This window comes from Leptopilina boulardi, unplaced genomic scaffold (assembly GCF_019393585.1).
Source record: "Leptopilina boulardi isolate dan_hultmark-lab unplaced genomic scaffold, ZJU_Lbou_2.1 LbouV2_364, whole genome shotgun sequence".
In the NCBI taxonomy this organism is placed as follows: Eukaryota; Metazoa; Arthropoda; class Insecta; order Hymenoptera; family Figitidae; genus Leptopilina; species Leptopilina boulardi.
The window spans coordinates 958,480-980,145 of record NW_026137934.1 but is presented as its reverse complement, the minus strand read 5'-3'; the positions used below and the strand labels follow the sequence as shown (position 1 = coordinate 980,145).

General features: G+C 26.5%; 1 protein-coding gene across 2 annotated transcripts in view; it reads right to left on the bottom strand.

Moving 5' to 3' along the window:
* Nucleotides 1-21,666, bottom strand: part of LOC127286894 (protein rhomboid) — a 285,703-nt gene that overhangs the window by 37,996 nt on the left and 226,041 nt on the right. For both annotated transcript variants that reach the window (XM_051313517.1, XM_051313516.1), the window contains 2 exons: nt 10,960-11,102; nt 802-914 (listed from right to left, as the gene is read on the bottom strand). In XM_051313517.1, the coding sequence (XP_051169474.1) occupies nt 802-914; nt 10,960-11,102 (256 nt within the window). The remainder of the gene's footprint in view (nt 1-801; nt 915-10,959; nt 11,103-21,666) is intronic.

Here is a 21,666-nt window from a genome sequence, read left to right as displayed (position 1 = left end):
TTAAAAATAGAAAGCAATATTGCATTTAGAGGTAAAAGTAAAAAAAAAAAAAAATAGTGACAAAACGTCAAACATCAAAGGATTGCGTTCAAACAACAATTTCGCGGATTCGTGTATTCAGAAATTTTTTTTTTTTTTTATTTTGTAGAAACTGAGAATGGAAAGTTTTGTCGCTTTGTATATGTGTGAGGCTCATATATATATAGAATGAAAAACACGGGAATTCCTTTTTTTAAAATAGTACTCGGTCATTAAGAGTGGCACTTTGTAAACGCTCGGATGAATCTTTTTACGAGGTATTCCTCTTGTTTTTGCGTTCAAACCGAAAAATTTACGTATACACATTGACCTAGTTAACGTTATATATATATATTGTGAATACACTGATATACACTTACTATACAAAATAGCATATATGGAATGAAGAGAGAAAGATGCCTTTCTTTTCTCATCTCTTTGTTAAAAAATGCAAAACTCCAAACGTTCAACAAATGATTTTGATCTCATTCTCCGCTAATGAGCAGTGGTACAATTTTTCTTAATTAGCTCTCAACTTTCTTCGCGAAGTAACGACTTGATTTTATGCAAAATCGACCAAATATCATCTTAAAAAAAAAAAAAAAAAAAAAAGATTCTCTCAAAGAATCGACGAGCTATATCATTTTCTTATCGAAACTTTGTGAAAAATTTTGATGTATTTTAATTTGCATTTTTTTTATAAATGCAAAATTATTCTTTTTTGACATAAAAAAATAAATAGAAGATAAATTAAAAGAGATATAAATAAATGGAGTTACTTACCAGCCAAGACACCAGCCATGTAGACTGCTCCTATCCTCAAACTCCCATGGACCATTTCAAGTGGTAGTCCAACGACCAATTGTACCCCGAGGTTAAAAAGCAGATGAAGCCACCTGGAAAATGAAATTTATATTATGCAGCGTGACAGAATTGACGTGGAGGGGGGGGGGGACGAATTGCATTCCAAAGACCGCAATCTCGTGTGTCGTGTGCATATAATTCAAATGTCTGTTGTGTGCAACGCGCCAACAGCTTCTGATATCACAGGTGCATAATAATGGAACGCATTTGAATTATTGATGGTATGTGGAAAATGAATTCAGAACGTTTCCTCAATGCTGACCTAGTTTTCATCGTGACAATATCATCAAAAACAACTTTTCATTTTCACTCATTATCATTTATTGAAAAAAAAAAAAAAAAAAATCAAATCTTTAAAAATCTTTCCTTATTATACATCCGCTAGTTGGGAAAAAAATAATAACAATAAAACTAAAAAAAAAATCAATTTTGTAACAATATATTTTTATAATTTATTTAAATAAACGAATTATAAAATTTGCAAATTCATCTAATTTACTGAAAGTAAAAAAATTATTTTGTCACTGATATTATTTTTTTTTTTTTTTCATTTAATTTTTTAATGTATTTATAATTGATTATTCGAAAAACTAAAATTATATTTTTATACATGAATATTGTTAAGAATAAAAAGTAGATTGACATTAAGATGAATTTTTATTCTTGGTATTTTATTCATATAGAATAAAAACGGTTATTTTTTTTTTATTAGGTATTTAATATTTATTATGTCCATTTATATGTCGAGAAAAATATATGCAAGATTCAAATTATTATTATTAATTCATAAAGTTTAAAAACAACACATATGCAGAAACTTATAATATATTCAGAACAAATTAATAAAAATGAAACTAAAGTCCGCAACGTTTTTATAAACGAAAACGAAAAAATAATTAGATAATATGTATTACTTTGGCATAAAATTAAAGTTATTCGGCTTCTATAAAAAGATTAATTTCTTAAAAGTTTGTGCAACTCAAAATTAATAATAAAATAACTTGAAAAAATCATTCTATTTTAATTTTTCTTTTTTAAAAAAGTTCATCCTAAATCAAAAGACAAAGAAATAATATAATAAAAAAATTATTTTTCTTCCAAAATTGAAACAAAAAATAATATAATAATTATTTAATTTTTTTTACTTATTTTATTGATTTAATTAAAAGAAGAAGAAGATAATATCTAATAAAAGTAAATGAACTACAAGAAAAGAAGAATAGTAAAGGATAAAATTTAAAAGTTTTTTAAAGAGTAAAATTGTAATGGGTTATGAAAATCAGTTTTTGAAGTGGAATGGAAAGAAGGATGAGGATAACAAGTGAAGAGAGGCATTGCAGACAGAGTTAGGAAGGAAAGGAAGCTCAAAGCTCGTAGAGAAGCTTTCACCGTGAAACGGATCGTGAATTATATATGGAGAGGGCCATAGCTTTAATTACAAACATCTCGCTAGAGCTTCATGCTCTCGCTTAGATACGGAAGGTCGCTTTCAGGGATTTAAGGTAATGTGCAGGAAGTCGTTAAGATGAAAGAAGAAAGAAGAGATTTTCTTCATAGAAGAGACAATCGGAAAATGAAAGAAACATACATGTATATAATATTCACAATACTATATTTTATACATATTTTTAAATTTTTAATATTTTCCAAAAAAAGAATTTAAAAAAAATAGTTAATAAAGTTATCTATAAATAAATTAGTTTCAAAAAATTGTTAGTTTCAATATTATTATAATTAAAGAGAAAAAAAAAATTCCCCTCCTTCACTTTTTTCTATAATAAATACAAAAGTATACTCAAGATTCACAATCCTGTAAAAATAACAAATGTTATGTTAAAACGAAGAAAAGATCTCATCTCAACGAATTTGGTGAGCTTATGCAGCCACGTTTTATCTTCAAGTCGAAGTTTTCTACCGCAGTTTGTTAAAATCGTGATTCTTATCCGTTGTGCGCTTGAGGGCGCGTAAAATTTTGAATCCCGAATCGAGGTCGCGATAGTAAGAGCGAACAACGTGTAGATTTTCGCGCTCTTGCATCTCTTTTTTTATATATATACTCGAAAAATCACTCGAGAAACTAGGATTTTTTTTAGACACACTCTTAAAAAAAAAAACAAAAATAATTCCTTTTTTTTTTGCTCTAAAACTTTCGAGAATCTCTTTGATGCAATACGTATTCTACTATTCGCAAAACTCTGAATAAACTTTGAAAAATCTATTTTGTGAAAATCTTCTGCGGTCGAGAATAAAAAAAAAACAACAACATCTGTTTAGAATATATTGCAGTGGATTTCTTTCAGTTAGTCAATGAATATAAAAAATAAAAATCATTTGAAAAAAAAGGATGTGAAAATAAAAATTCATTTGCAATTTCTTATATAGAAACTTCCTAATGAAATTTCAGATATATTTTTTTTTTTCTTATGAAAATTTACATCTCGAGACTACTTAAAGAAAAATACTTTTACCACTCAGAAGGATAAATAATTCATAGCATGAATAAGTGGCTCCACTTTTCTTCATCGTTCGAGGCATTTTTCTTCTATATGAGACGATAAAAAAAGAATGCAAAAAAAAAAAAAAAAAAATTGTACACAGGCGACAGAATGCAATAGCTTGAATTCTAGTTTGACTCGACTATGGAGTTTAAACAAACAAAAAAAAAAAAAAAAAGAAATGTAAAAACAAAAAAAAAGAAACGCACTCGGTCGAGACGATTTGTGATTGCAATAAACACTTCCCACTGTGATTTAGCGCAACTATTAGCGATTCAATTTATCAACGTGTCGGAACTTGAAACAATGTCAGCCACAGAAAAACGAGTTGGCAATTCTGATGCGCGTAATGCTGTATGCGTGTGGCGCAATGCAAATTCTGCCCTGAGAAAATGGCTAAGTAAACGGGTTTAGGAAATAGTCAATTTGCATGGCCTGTCAATATGCGTCGAGGCCAGGGGCAATCGTTTCCTGTGTGCGAGCTTCAGAACTCGGGGAAAAATAAAGCACTGCGGCTCATGTCATATGCAATTCACTCTGCCTCGGTGAATTATTCAAAAATAAATTCCTCATGGAAAATTTGTAACAAAAATTTTTCTTAAATTCGACAAAAAAAAACGTTGACGCTAGAAGTAAGTACTTGAAAGTAACAAAACTCTAATCAGAAGTGTAAAATACCACCAGTAACAATAATCTAACCAAAAGTTTCGAATATTATAAGTCACTAACCAGAAGTATAAAAAATACTGTTAGTAAAAATACTGAAAGTAAAAAAACATACTATAAGTAAAGTATTTTTTGTTTACAGTATTTTTATTTTTAGTAGATATTTTTACTTATAGTATTTATTACATTTACTATTTTTATTTACAATATTTTTTTACTTCCAGTAATTTTTGGCTTACATTATTTTTACTTAGCGTATTTTTTATTTTTACTATTTTTACTTAGGGTATTTTTATTTTTAGTATTTTTTACATATAGTATTTTTACTTGTAATATTTTGTACTTTTACTATTTTTACATAGAGTATTTTTATTTTTAGTATTTTTTTGCTTTTAGTATTTTGACATACAATATTTTTTTACTTGTAGTATTTTTTACCTTTACTATTTTTACTTTGGAGTATTTTTTACTTACAGTTTTTTTCTTACAATATTTTTACTTTAAAAAATATTGTAAGTAAAAATACTAAAAGTAAAAATAGTATAATAGTAAACAAATATTGTAAATAAAAATACTATATTTAAAAAGTATTTTAAGTAAAAATGTTATTAGTAAAAAATACAGTAGGTAAAAATACTATGAGTAAAAAATACTGAAAGTAAAAATACTATAAATAAAAAATACTAAAAGTAAAAATACTATAAATAAAAAATACTGAAAGTAAAAATACTATAAATAAAAAATACTGAAAGTAAAAATACTATAAATAAAAAATACTGAAAGTAAAAATACTATAAATAAAAAATACTGTAAGTAAAAATACTATTAGTAAAAAAATACTAGGGTAAAAATAGTACAAGTAAAATAGTAAAAATACTAAAAGTAAAAATGAATAAAAATAAAAAAAATACTATAAGTAAAATAGTATAATAGTAAAAAAATACTGTAAATAAAAATACTATATGTAAACAGTATTTTAAGTAAAAATGCTGTGAGTAAAAAATACTGTAGGTACTAATACTATAAGTAAAAAATACTGTAAGTAAAAATACTAAAAGTAAAAATAGTATAATAGTAAACAAATATTGTAAATAAAAATACTATATTTAAAAAGTATTTTAAGTAAAAATGTTATTAGTAAAAAATACAGTAGGTAAAAATACTATGAGTAAAAAATACTGAAAGTAAAAATACTATAAATAAAAAATACTGAAAGTAAAAATACTATAAATAAAAAATACTGTAAGTAAAAATACTATTAGTAAAAAAATACTAGGGTAAAAATAGTACAAGTAAAATATTAAAAATACTAAAAGTAAAAATGAATAAAAATAAAAAAAATACTATAAGTAAAATAGTATAATAGTAAAAAAATACTGTAAATAAAAATACTATATGTAAACAGTATTTTAAGTAAAAATGCTGTGAGTAAAAAATACTCTAGGTACTAATACTATAAGTAAAAAATACTGTAAGTAAAAATACTGTAAACAGCATTACTATTTTGTCGTGCTAATAGAAAGAACTTAAATAAATAATAATGTATTTGTTATTTATGTAAGTATTTTCTTAATACAGCAGTATTAATAACAATACCTTTTTGAAAGAACGAAAGTTAATCAATAAAAAAGAGATTAACAAAATGTACTAATCGTAAAGATGATGATAAAAATCCTCCGAAATGAAAACTATTATCAACAAGAAATACAATTCTTTAAAATTGTTATTGGATAGATGAGAATGAATATAGTATTTTTTTTCCCTCTCTCTCTTTTTCGAGTAAGAAGCATTCAATATAAATAAAAAACGAAATCAAATTGGACTCCTTGAGATTATAGACCCCACATTATGCGATGGAGAAGCGATTAGACGTTCTTATAAACCCAAGCTCGTCTTAATCTTGATTTCCAAAGGATCAATATGACATGAAGATAAATGGAATTGATAATCAACATAGTACAAACTAGAATCGTGCATTTGGTCATGAATACCACACACAATCTTATATATAGATTTTAAGAACTATCAATTTTGCCGGGGTGGAAAAAATATTAATTAAAAGTTTATTTCAAATATTAATTTTTTAAATTAATTTTTAACAAAAAGGAAATATTTTTTTTTTCAATTAATAATAAAAAATGTAATTTAAAAAAAGCAAACTTTATTGACAAAAAAAAATGCATTCAATTCGAGTAAAATGATGTTCGATTACTTGCACTTTAGTAAATTTGAAGACGTCCCATTTTCTATTATCGAATTGAAAGGAATTTTTTTGGTAAATGACAAAAGAAAAAAAAGAGTATATGTATTGGTATAAGTGGTCTGATACTCATGATTGGTAATGTAGGTATATATATAGAGAGAGAGGGCAATACAGATGGCCGAGGTATTATTTCCTGTGTTGGGCATCGACTGGATCGATGTGTTATAACGACGCAATCATCCAAATGGAGCGCACACAAGAAGAGGACTATCCTGTCCCACTCTCTAGCAAGAGCAACTTTAGGGGTCACGTTGAACGTGCACAATGCATTTTCATCACCGTCCCCCCCCCTCTCTCTCTCTCTCTCGCTCTCTATGTGTACTAGTGCGAATTTCACATGTGCATGTTGGGCTCTCAACGATTTATCATTGAGGACCCGACGTGATGTGCGAGGAATACAGAGTCCTACAAAAAAGCGGTGATAATTCAACGAGTGCAAAGAAATAAAAAAAAAGAGTCAAGAGCAATTATTCAAATATAAATAATGCATATACTCGTCGTTTAGAAGGGGGTGAAATCTCGATTGAGGTAAAAGCATTTTTTTCCATTGGCACAATTAAATGGAAGATAAATAAAATATAAACATGAATTTTTTTTACTTAAACCAACTAATTTTTAGAGGAAATTAAATAATTTCTGTATTTCAAACAAAAACCATTTGACTCAAATTTGATAAACGATCATTTGAAATTTTTTCTTCAAGGAGAAAAATAGAAATAAAGTATAATTTTTTACCTCTCACAATTTTCACTGACCGAAACTGATATGTTTTTTTCCGGAAATATAGTAAAAATAATACTATTTCCGAAGTAATTTTTTTTTCAAAAGCAAACGATTTTACATTGTAAGTGGAAAAAGTCAATTTTTTTGTAAATTATTTTGTCTATTCTAATTTTCTTTACAATGATTTTTTTTTTCCATTTTGTTGTAGGCAAAGACTTTTTGAAATTGAACTTTTTGTGCGCAACATTTTCACAAAATCTCTATCTCTCTGTCGTTTATTCATCTTTCACGACTTGCGGACTTTCTCAACGAGTTCCATTAATCGCGCATAATCCAAAGTCGAGATTCTACCACCTGTACCCCCATCGCATTAGAGTCTATTCGACTTGCCGGAAGTAAATCGGGACTCCGCGGAAACTTGGACCGGCAGATTTGAATAATGATGTTCGTACCGATACGCCTTCTCTCTGCGATTATGCATGCATGACGACCTCCTCTCTCTCTCTCACTCACTCTCTCTCTCTTGACTGAGAGCGCTCTTGGAATGTTTAAAAAAAATTAAACTCGATTTCATCCTCACTATACACGAAGCCTGTGGATTCGACCAAAGAAATCCTTGAGAGAAAAAAAAGAAGTATATATTCAAACCCAACTGCCGCATTACTTGAAATGGAAATGTTATGTAAAACATTGCAGAAAATGGAGAAAAAATTTTTTTTTTCCCTTAAGAATCTAGATTAAACGCTTTTTATAATTTATTTTCAAAATTCCATGAATAATATGCGTCTAGTTTTTATAAAAACATCATATATCATTAATTAATGAACATTAATTAATAAAAATCAAATATTAAAAATAAAAAAAAAGAGAGAAACAGAAATGCAAAAAAAAAAAATAACCTTGCATAATTAGAAGAAAAAAAAAAAATTTTACTGGACAATTTGACTTGTAATTGTACCATTATTTCTTTAAATGTTTACGTGCTTTGGTAACATTTGTCTATCCCATAATTTGTGTAGGTTTTTTTTTGTGCATTACGAAACCACATTACTTTTTTTTCACGTCGCGCGTCGAAACTTAATAAATGCTTTCTGCTATACGTCTGCTTTAATTAACGTCCACAAAATAGAAACCTACACAATGTTGTGGGTGAACAACATGCAACAAAAAAAAAAAAAGAAAAGAAACAAGAGATGAAAACTAAAAGAAAGTGAACATAAAGTGAAAAGTTTCAGCCGATTCTGGCAGAAAAGTGGAAATAAACAATTCACGCACACGGTTGGTTTTTTTTTTCACGCGCTTACATTGAAGGGGCTGGAAAAACTTTGGTTATTAAGGCGCGCAGGAAGAACAATATATGTACCCGCATTGTGGAATTTTCTCAAGAATATTGCCGCAAGGACTTTTTTCTGCAAATTGTGAACTACATAATTTATATCAAAAAAAAAAAATTATATATATTAAAATATTTATTCCTTTCTTTTTTGATGATGGAATCTTTTTTTCATTAATATTTTTTTTTTATAAATTTTCTGCCGTAACTTTTAAAAAATGCCAAAGACTTTTTCTTTGTAAAAATTTTACAAGTGACGGATTTTTATGAAAAATTTTTATTCACATTATCTGTCGATAACGGTAGAGTGAAAATCTTGACAAGTGACAATTTTCATATGTGCGAGTGTTTGCGATAAAAAGTGTGAACACGTCTATTGTTCATGCGAAGGGTTGCAAAGGGAAACTATGTGACAAATGGGATAAGGGGACAAGAGAAGGACAGGAGAACGGGGTTATAATAGGGAATGTGGAGTTTTCAACGTGCGACGTTCTTTAAATTATTCATGGAAACTAAGATAAGAACGTCCTATGGTTCTCTCTCTCTCTCTCTCTCTCTATATATATATATATATATATATATATATATACGTGTGTGTATGTATACACATGTATGTGCGTTTACGTATATGTACGTAAATAGCGATAAGAATAACCCACGTTTCCCATGAAACTCATTACAGTTCTGATGGTGGTTTGCTATATCGACTATCACTTTGTTATTAATGCGAAAGTGCTACCAAGTCACAGGACCACTCCCAAACATGCACGATTACGCGTGGGAAACTCAACATCTACATAAAATGCCATTAGCTTTACCGAATAGTAATAATAATATCAAAAAAAAAAACTGGAACATGAACACTAATCTTGTAATTCGATTCATCATTTTACTTCTACCTTCTGTAAAATTTTAACATAATTTTTTCTTTCCTTGAAAAAATAATATTAAATTTATAATGTACACTGAACAAAAATTTATTTGATTTGAATACTCCATTGTCTGTTATGAAATAAATATTAATTTCCAATAATTATAATTATAAAATAATAATTATAATAATAGTAATAATAGTAATAATTAATAATTATTATTTGAGTCATTTAAACGGTATTTATTTTTAATACAGAAATTATTAATTAAAATACAAGTTCATTTAATTCAAATAAAAATTACTTGCTTTAAATAAATCATTTATTTGATAATAGTCAAGCAACCAATTATTTAAATCAAATAAATTTTTTTTTTTCAGTGTAAAAGTAAATTTTTTTTTATTTAAAAATTATGAATTAAAACTTCTAAAAATTTGTTTCTTAATCCCCAAAAAAAATGTTTAATTAATTTATTTGATATTACAATATCTAAATTATATAATTTTAAACGAAATATATATATATATATATATATATATATATATATATATATATATAAATAGTGAAACAAACGAGCACTTCGATTATTATGAATAATTTAATGTATACTAAATATTTGGCTTTAGTATATATATAGCAATTAAAAATATTAAACAAACTGTGCATTATATTGATTCAGCAGATCGCCACAATTGAAACTACTCAATAGAATATTATCATAAATTAAAGTTTGTTTTTTCAATGTTTGCATTTAATATTTATAGTGATTACGCAAGGCAACGTTTAAATCCATTTTCAGGTTCACTAATAATTTTGATAAGACCGAAAAATGAAAAAAAATAAAATGAAACAGAAGAAATGACAGCAAATTTGAAGGTTTGATAAACAAATGATCAATTGTTTTTTTGTGCTTCCTGAAGTACGTACATATATTTCGAGTTATTTAAACAATTTAAATTTACTTAAAATGTAAAGTGTGATAATTAATTTCTTCATGTTTACTTTTTATATTTATAAATATTTATTTTTTTCGGGCAAATATACTATTCGGGCAAAACCATTCGGGCGAATGGTCATTCAGGCGAAAGTATGTTCGGGCGAATGGGCGTTAACCATTTATAGTTTATATCGAAAAAGCAAAATTTAAATTCAAATAAAAGAGCAATATTTTAAAAATTTCACGAAGAAATATTTTTAAATAAAAATCTGCTTTTTAATTTCTAAATTTTAATTCACTCAAAACGGAATTTCAAATGTATTAATAGAAATATAAATATTAATACAAAATATATATATGATAAAATAAATTCATATGTATATAAATTAATAAACGAAATTATCGACTTTTTACCGATATTTTAATAAAAGAAAGAGGATTTTCGTGTAATAATAATAATAATAATAATAATAATAATAATAATAATAATAAAGGAGAGATCTTTAATGTTTGCATTTTTATGAAAATTTTTCAAGCTTTGTAAATTTAGTATAGCGCGAGTTCCTTTGACCAACTATAAAGCACTACCTATAAAATTAGCCTAGAACTTGTGGAACCATCCAGATTTGGTTACTCGGTTGTGTCAACATAATATTAGGAGAGGAAAGAAGTTTTTAAGGTACAGAGAGAGGAAAAAAGTAGAAAAAGTAGAAAAAAAAGAAGGAGAAGAAGAAGAAGCCTTTAATCAAACTTTTGGAAGAAAATGTTGAATAAGAAAACTGACTTACCCTGCATGAAGGAACATGTAGAAGGCAAACCTCCAGAGCTCAAGGCGTTTGTCCGGCCTATATATAAAGACGCTGTCGATAGGGACCGGCCCCGAGGGATTCACTTCGCCCATCACCGCAACATAGTATGTGAAAAATCCCAACTGAAAACAAACAAATAAAAATTTAAAAATTAAAAATATTTTTTAAATATTTCCACTAAAGGGGAAAAATACAAATTAAAAAAATACAATTACCATTTGATTTTCAAAAAAAAAAAAAAAAAACTGAACGCAAACTCAAATCAATGATTGAGTGTTTTTATAAAATTTTAATTAGTTCTAGAGAGTACACTGTTGGTGTTTTCATTTTGAAACGTCGATTTGCAATCAATTTTCAACGTGCAGGGGGGGAAAGGAGAATATTTGAAAATGAGTGATTAAATTATTTTATGACACGCGTGTGACAAATGTTTCTGCTTGATTGATGAATAATTATATTCAAAAATAACAGATTTTCCCCTGCTTTTAAGTTAAAAATTCCAAATTTATTATTAATTTCTGTCAGCAATTTTCCTTTTTTTTGCCAATAAAATTAAAATCCACTAAATAGAAATAACAATATAAAATTTTTAATTAGACAAAACAATTTATATTTAATTTTACAATTAATGATTTAGTAAAAAAGAAAAAAAAATTATAGGGATATTATACTCGTGTAATAAAATTTTTGTGATTCTCAATAAAATTCTAAAAGTAGGAAAATAATTTTCTATGTGTATTTCTCGAGAATGTTTTTACAAATATAAAAATGTTCATTACAGATTTTATCGTCGAAACTGATTTCAGTCGCCTCGTGTAAATATATATTAAAAAAAAGAAAAAGAACGAGAGTAGAAAGTTGCGATAATGACTGAATGTTTATAATTGTAAGTGGAGGAGAAGTTTCTATATAGAAATGAGAATAAAACATGTGTAGAATTACATTGCGTGTTCAAACCAAAAATTTTTTTATAAATTAATTTTATGATTAATTAACAGGACATATATTTTTATTATCATTGTCGCACAATCTTGCGTGATAGGAAGTAAATAATTTTCGTAATTATTATTACGTTATAATATTAAATTATCTAGTTTTTGTATAAAAATGAAATTAATCATTGTTTTATATATCAAAATCAACTCGAAAAATATATGCTTTTTGAGAAAACTATATATATATATATATAGCGACGATAAATCATCAAAATTATTTTCACTCTCTTTCTCTCTCTCTCTCTCTCTCTTTGGCGTATAATAACGATGTTCGACTGAACTCTCGTAATGGATTTCAATCCATCGTTCAGAAGTGCGGCGAGAAAACTTTTCGTTGGCAGCTTCCACTCGGAAGCTTTTTATTTAGCTTTTAATAGTAACAAATTTTGTATATAACTTTTTTTCCCCATTACTTTTTGTTTAACACTGAAGTGCTTTTTCTCGTGCGTTCCTGCTTTATTGATTAATTTATAATAATCCAACAATTAATTATTATTTTACATAGCAAATAAAAAATTAATATTTAATATTAATATATTTCAAAATTTATAATTTCACAGAAAATTAAAAGGCATTAAAATAAGCTGCAACGCTTCTTATTTTAATCCAATTTTGTTTATTTTAATACCAAAATGGATTAAAATAAGCAAAATTGGATTAAAATAATAAGCGTTGCAGCTTATTTTAATGCCTTTTAATTTTCTGTGTTAAAATTATTAAATTGATACTGAAAATAATATTGATATTTTTATATCAATTCGATACTTTTTAAATTAGTGTGTAATTTGAATTAACTTTTCTCAAGGTTAATAAAGATTTATATGAACCTTGTTTTCTTTCTGATAAATTAATATCAAAAATTTATTAATTTTTACTTTGACTAGAGGGAGTATCCATGACAGTAAATCTACTTCCCTCGAGTTCATAAATCAAACCAATTTTCAGACAGAAGGGGAGAATTTATATATAAAAAAGAAGAAATTTCAAAAAAAAAGGCATTTTTATATACAAAATGAAAAATTTAAATAACATTCTTTTGATGTTATTCATCTGAATGGGAAATATATATATAGCCTGCATTTATCTGATGAACTTTGCAATATGCACCAGAGAATGTGATTTCAAACTAAATTGTTATGAGATTATCTTCTATTAATCGTACAAGTTGGCTAAAAGCCTTTTCTCTTTGTGTCGTTGCTGCACGTGCCCGGTAATTTTCCCGTTGGACAAAGCGCATTGAATTTTAATCCCTTTTCGAATGAAGCAATTTTCGGATAAAAGCAAAGCCAACCCCCTCTTCCCCTTCCCAATCGTATTGAGTTTTGTTACCTCAGAATTCGTAACGAATTTCCCCCTGTACATATATATTGGCAAAAATGGGGGGGGGGGCAATATTGATGTTCCCTTACTCGCCTTTCGAGACAAGAGAGAGAGAGAGGATGGACGCGATGGAAGATAAAATCTCGTTTCCTGCTTTTATTTTATTCACAGGATTTTATATGCAAGCATCTATGTAGAGAGCCGCGATGGCAGTATGTCGCTATGAACATAAAATACTGGATGCATCGCAATAAGGAATCGATGGAAGTCTTATTTTCATATTTCTACGACTGTTTGGTAGAATATTAGACAACGCGAAGTATATATCCAATCCCATGGGTACTTTATCCCTCGAGTCAAATATTTTCCTTTTTATATAGCCCGTTTACGAGATTTTCGATCCACTTTTCAAATCGCAAATGTTACCTCTTTTAATCTGCATTTATGGAAAAACGATTTCTTTGCATTTTGTCTTTTATTGCATTTGTCTTATAAATAAACAAAAAAATAATAATAATAAATTTTTCTCATATTGCTTACTATTTTTATTTATTTATTATTTACAATAATTATAACAGACTTATATTCAAAATTAAATTAAATAGCGCACTTATTATGAATGAAATTATAAAAAATATTTTTTGGAATAATTTTTTTATTTCTCTTTTTGTAGTCGTGTATATATATATATTTCCCCTCTTTTATTTATTTTTAATGACATTTCTTCGTTTAGCTGACAGAGCTCTATAACCTTGATTGGAGAATGTTATCAGCGTAATGAAAAAACCATCGGAGTTACCTTGTCCCATCCCTCAACAACGTGGATAAAACTGATTAATTGATCCTTCGTTTTTTCCACGTCATCGTCCTATAAATATTGCTAGAGAGAGAGAGAGAAAGGGAGATCAATATTACAAGTCGATCGCTGGTTTTTTTTAATTCAATTCTAAAAAAAAAATACCGAAAATTATTTTAATTTTGTATTAATTTATCAAGTGACCCATAGAGAACGTGCTTGAGAAAATTAAGTCACATTACTATATATGTATATATATATTGTAGTGTGAAGTCGCTTCTTGTTGGATTTCCTATCTCGAGAGAGATTCCATGGGCTTGAATTATATACAGAGGTGCAAAATACCAGGGTCGTAATTGTTCCATTACAGTGGGCACTTATGTACTGCCAGCGACTAGCGACAGCTACTTTTGCGACATTCAACGACAAAATGCCGCAGGCATGTACCGCAAAGCGACGATTAGAAACGGCGTCGCGACTCCGTGACGCGCAAACGTCGTCTTCATATATATATATATATAAAGTGTTGCCAAAGTTTCTTTCAGGAATTTCTCCGCACTCAAAATATTTCTCATTACAAAAAATAATTTTCCATTTTTTGAAAATTCTATTCAAGAATTTCTTATTCTTCAAGTCTGACTCGATTGATTTCTTCGCAATGAGATATTTTTATTTTCAAGAAAAAAGGAAAAATTCATTCTTTACTTTTCATTTTATTTTTCCAATAACGGAAAAAAAAACTTATTACAAAAGTACAAAATCTTCAAAGCAGATATCCTGAAACCTTCGGCTTCCTATTTTATAATTAATTTCCAGAAAACTTATTTGTTTCTGTATATAAATGATAACCCACTTGGAAAGATTCCCCGGAAAGTGCCACCTGGAGGTTCTATCAGAATTCCGCCGGAACTTCCAACGTAATTCCGTCGGAGTTCCAAAGAATTTCCGATGGGATTCCGACGGAATTAGGACTCTAAAAATTTTGAAAAAAATTAATCGGAACTCCGTCGGAATCCCATCGGAAATTCTTTGGAACTCCAATGGAATTCCGACGGAATTACGTTGGAAGTTCCGGCGGAATTCTAATTTTCCGGGGAATCTTTCCAAGTGTGAATAATGATAATAATAATAATGATAATAATAATGATAATAATAATAATGATAATGATAATAAGCAATAGTAATAATAATAGATTTCTGTTTATAAGTTTTATTATAAAAAAAAAATTCTAAATTGAAAGAAGAATCGAGATGAAAATTATGATTTTATTAGAATTGATTAAAATGATTAATTATAATATACTCAATAATTGAGTAACTAATGGGTCCGTTTCGAGACGATTTTGCTTACACACAAAACGATCGTTGAAAATTATATTGCACTATACACGCTTAGGCTAGTTCAATTAAGGTTTCAGCTCTATATATACAAAGATAGGGTTGCGCTTTGCTTATGACGGTATAACGTAACAATTTCCCATCAAAGCAGCTGCAACATTTCATCTATATGAACACCTTTTACTAATAGATTTATTATTAACAATTTATTATAATTATATATATGTCTACTAATCGAATTTTATTATTTATTTAAATCTTTCAATTTTAAATTTATTATAAATATTTTTCATAAATAAATATCAAATAAATACATTTAATAAATAAATAATAAATATTTTTAATAAAAAAATATTAAATAAATACTTTTAATAAATAAATATTTTTATCTAAAATATATTCATTACAATAATCAATTTCCTAAAAATAATGTGTGCTATCAATTTATTGTTTCCTAACACAAAGAAAATTTACCTTATGCAAAGGATTTTAAAAGGTAACATTCGTTTTTTAAAAATTATACACAATTTTTATCTCTCTCTTTATATATATACATATATGAAAAAGTTGGTGTATATTTTTATTTGAGGCACACTTTTAATGAATCAAATCCAGGTTTTCATTGATGCGAAACTCTTTTTTTTCACAAAGTGTAAGCGTGAGAGAAATAGAGAGAGAGAGAGAAAAAAAAAATGAAACTTGTAAATGGTCCAATGTAAAAACGATTGACAATCGCGCGCTACAATCCCGACAGGAATACTCGTTGTGCGAGAAATAATAACGATGCGTGTCGACTTGTATTGACATCTCTATTTATGCATTGAGAAAAAAAGTAACAGAACACTATATATTGTTGCATCATTTTTTTTTTTTTTCGACAAAAAAGAAGAGAATATTGAAAAAAAAATGAATTTTTAATAATTTGAATAACAAAAAAAAGACAATAAAAACCAAAATAAAAATTTTTTATATAAAAACCATAATCGGTTTTTTTTTTGTTACAAGTTTTGTATATTTTCTATTCAAAAAAATTGTAAAAAGAAAAATGGAAACAAATTTTTAGCATTTCCTCGGTAAAATTTAATTGGTTCAGTTATATATACTGAATCTGGTGAAAGCATTCAGTTTGGGATATCAATATCAGAGCGAAACCATCAGATGTGATTTTGTTAGAATTAACAAGCACTTTCATCTCATAGCATTTTAATTACAAGGTGCTATTAGTTTTAATTGCTGAAATTTCCCTGCACGTTTGATTTCAAACCATAGAAATTTAAATTATATATATTTATTCTGTATTACAAATTTTGTATTTCTATATAAGAATTATTATTGAGAAAAAAACCAAGATGGTAAGAAATTTCATTACGGTTTTTTATATATTTCAAGCTTGGTGATTTATAACGAAATCTAAATTCACAGTTTATAGAGAAAAAGTGTTTTATAAAAAAAGAGAATTTGTGTATAAAAATTTTTTTTGTATATATTTTTATTTATTTAAAAATTTTTATTTTATAAAATAAATAGTTGAAATATATATATATGTCTGATATAAAAGTCGACTTACTTTCAAAGTCAACATCTTCTGACATCACTTTTTTTATGACTGGACTCGCGTTTACAAGAGCACGTCTTGCGAAAGCATGGTCGCAATAAAACGGCAGCCATTTTTTCGTAATTTCAACACTACCCTGTCTTCTGATATCTGTCTTATTTTTCCTCGAGTGAAACGTGCTTGACAGTCATACAAAAATAAGGCCAAAATTAAAAGATTCCAAGATTGTTCTGCCAATATTAAAGCAAAAATCTTCACGTTCATTTTAAAATCAAGAGAAATATTTGTGAAGAAAATAAATTAGATTTAAAAATAGAAAAAAAAGAATATAATAATATATTAATAAAAGATTTCTAAAATAAATATTTTTAAATTATTTTTTTTATATTCAATATTATTTTTTAATTTTAGGTACAGAGAAAACAATTTTAGAATGCAAATAATTGAGTAAAAAAAAAAACGGATTGCTAGTGCAAATTTCGAATTGATAAAAAAAGGAATGGGGCCTCAAAGTAATTTTCCAGAATTGTTTATTTTTTATTTCAGCAATTGCAATTGAATGAAATTGAAGTGCATATTTGTGAATTTAAATGCAGTGTTTTTAGATAAAAGGCAATTGCATAGCCTATTTACTGGCTATTAAATGAACAAGGAAACGAAAGAAGAAACTCGAAGTATCGAATACACTTGAGGCACTTTTAGAACATCGTAAAACACTCGCATATATATATGTATGTATAAGAATGTTTAAAATGGATTTAGCAAAACAAAACATCAGAATTTAATGTTAATTCAAGCTCAGTTAAAGTCTCAGTAATAGAATTGCCGCTTCATTTGCCTAAATCGACACATTCAATCAAGAGACGACTCGAAGTGGAATGGCAAATTGAATTGGTTAAGGGAACTGATTTGCTGGTTCAATCCTCTACTTCGTCCATCACCCGTTCCACAACATCCAATGTTGGATGTTTATTTTTTTCAAACGGCGAAAAAAGAACTTGTCTAGCAAGATAGACGTCAAAAACCAATAATTTTATTTTATTTTCTTTCATTATTTTATTAATTATTTTATTTATAATATTTTTACAATGCAAATAATTTTTTTATTAACATACAAATTATTTAAAAAAGGATATTACTAGTAAAAAAATTACAAGAAATAAAAACGTCTGACTGTAATTGACTTTTACTACTAAGAAAATGGATTTTTAAGCCCTAATAAAAATTCCAAAAAATTTACAACGTTGTCTGACTAAAACTGACTTTTTTCACTAATTCGAAATAAACAAGTCTGACCAAAACTGATTTTTCATACTCATAGAAAAGTACAAGAATCTAAAATGTCTGACTATAACTGACCCAATCTACTGATACAAAAAATATTGGTAAAACGTCTAACTGTAATTTACTGTACCTACTGAGACAAAAATTGACAATAAATATATTGCCTGACTATAAACGGACTTTTCTACTGACATAAAAATTATGTGTAAGAATTATTATCGTCTGACAGTAACTGGACAATACTACTAATACAATGTTTGTATTTTCAATATTGTCTGACTGAAACTCACTTCTACTACTGATACGAAATTTTTTCTCGAATGATCGTGACTGATTTTTTCTACTGAAGAACTTTAAGAAACTGGATTATACTACTAATATAAAATTTTCAAAAATTTGTAAGTCTGACTTAAACTGCTTTCAACTACTAAGATAAAAAAATTAGTACGTTGTCTGCCTGAAATTGACTTATACTACTGATATAAAATTTTCAAGAATGTTTGAGTCTGTCTTAAACTAATTTTCATAACTGAGATAAAAAGATAATAATAATTTAGTACGTTCCCGCGTGAAAAACGAACTATGGGAAAAAGCTATCAAAAGCTGGCAAAAGATGGGAGAAGATTTTCGCCATTGTTTTTAAGTTTTATCCCATACTTCAAAGAATTGCAAAAAGCTCACAAACCATTGCTTATGAGCCTTTCCCATACTTTTTTTTAATATCATATAACATTGCTAAAATCTTGCCAAAGTATTGCAAAAATATGGGAATAAAATAAAGTCAATTTTTTCTAACTTACTTCTTATTTTTCTCATTTTTTTTCTGAAAATCATTGCAAAACAATGGGAAAAAGATTAAGAAAGAAAAAATTTATTTTTCTCATTTTTTCATCTTTAAAAATTAGATTTTTAAAGTATTGCTAAAACCTGGCAAAAATATACGAACAAAATTAATCAATTTTTCTCGTTATTTTAGCTTTAAAAATCTGATTTTTGAAGTATTGCAAAAATATGGGAATAAGATTTTGAAAGAAAAAATCAATTTTCCTCTATTTTTCAACTTTGAAAATTTGATTTTTAAAGTATTGCAAAAATATGGGAAAAAGATTTTGAAAGAAAAAATCAATTTTCCTCTATTTTTCAATTTGATTTTTAAAGTATTGCAAAAATATGGGAAAAAGATTTTGAAAGGAAAAATCAATTTTCCTCTATTTTTCAACTTTAAAAATTTGATTTTTAAAGTATTGCAAAAATATGGGAAAAAGATTTTGAAAGAAAAAATCAATTTTCCTCTAATTTACAATTTAAAAAAATTTGATTTTTAAAGAATTTTCCTATATTTTTCAATTTTAAAAATTTAAGTTTTAAAGTATTGCAAAAATATGGGAAAAAGATTTTGAAAGAAAAAATCAATTTTCCTCTATTTTTCAACTTTAAAAATTGGATTTTTAAAGTATTGCAAAAATATGGGAAAAAGATTTTGAAAGGAAAAATCAATTTTCCTCTATTTTTCAACTTTAAAAATTAAATTTTTAAAGTATTGCAAAAATATGGGAAAAAGATTTTGAAAGGAAAAATCAATTTTCCCATATTTTTGCAATACTTTAAAACTCAAATTTTTAAAATTGAAAAATAGAGGAAAATACTTTAAAAATCAAATTTTTAAAATTGAAAATTAGAGGAAAATTGATTTTTCCTTTCAAAATCTTTTTCCCATATTTTTGCAATACTTTAAAAATTAAATTTTTAAAGTTGAAAAATAGAGGAAATTTGATTTTTCCTTTTAAAATCTTTTTCCCATATTTTTGCAATACTTTAAAAATTAAATTTTTAAAGTTGAAAAATAGAGGAAAATTGATTTTTTCTTTCAAAATCTTTTTCCCATATTTTTGCAATACTTTAAAAATCAAATTTTTAAAGTTGAAAAATAGAGGAAAATTGATTTTTCCTTTCAAAATCTTTTTCCCATATTTTTGCAATACTTTAAAACTTAAATTTTTAAAATTGAAAAATAGAGGAAAATACTTTAAAAATCAAATTTTTTAAAATTGTAAATTAGAGGAAAATTGATTATTTCTTTCAAAATCTTTTTCCCATATTTTTGCAATACTTTAAAAATCAAATTTTTAAAGTTGAAAAATAGAGGAAAATTGATTTTTCCTTTCAAAATCTTTTTCCCATATTTTTGCAATACTTTAAAACTCAAATTTTTAAAATTGAAAAATAGAGGAAAATACTTTAAAAATCAAATTTTTAAAATTGAAAATTAGAGGAAAATTGATTTTTCCTTTCAAAATCTTTTTCCCATATTTTTGCAATACTTTAAAAATTAAATTTTTAAAGTTGAAAAATAGAGGAAATTTGATTTTTCCTTTTAAAATCTTTTTCCCATATTTTTGCAATACTTTAAAAATTAAATTTTTAAAGTTGAAAAATAGAGGAAAATTGATTTTTTCTTTCAAAATCTTTTTCCCATATTTTTGCAATACTTTAAAAATCAAATTTTTAAAGTTGAAAAATAGAGGAAAATTGATTTTTCCTTTCAAAATCTTTTTCCCATATTTTTGCAATACTTTAAAAATCAAATTTTTAAAGTTGAAAAATAGAGGAAAATTGATTTTTTCTTTAAAAATCTTTTTCCCATATTTTTGCAATACTTTAAAAATCAAATTTTCAAAGTTGAAAAATAGAGGAAAATTAATTTTTTCTTTCAAAATCTTATTCCCATATTTTTGCAATACTTCAAAAATCAGATTTTTAAAGCTAAAATAACGAGAAAAATTGATTAATTTTGTTCGTATATTTTTGCCAGGTTTTAGCAATACTTTAGAAATCTATTTTTTAAAGATGAAAAAATGAGAAAAATAAATTTTTTTTTTCTTAATCTTTTTCCCATTGTTTTGCAATGATTTTCAGAAAAAAAATGAGAAAAATAAGAAGTAAGTTAGAAAAAATTGACTTTATTTTATTCCCATATTTTTGCAATACTTTGGCAAGATTTTAGCAATGTTATATGATATTAAAAAAAAGTATGGGAAAGGCTCATAAGCAATGGTTTGTGAGCTTTTTGCAATTCTTTGAAGTATGGGATAAAACTTAAAAACAATGGCGAAAATCTTCTCCCATCTTTTACCAGCTTTTGATAGCTTTTTCCCATAGTTCGTTTTTCACGCGGGTTGTCTGACTAAAACTGGCTTATACTACTAATATATAATTTTCAAAAATCTGTGAGTCTGACTGAAACTAATTTTAATAACACATTTAAATAAAAATACCATAACAGAAGTACAAATCATTTACTCATAAAACGTAATGAAAAAAAAATTCCCTTTTCCTCAATAAATATATATAAAACAAAAAGAGTATTAAAAAAGAAAATCCCATATACAGTGATTCAA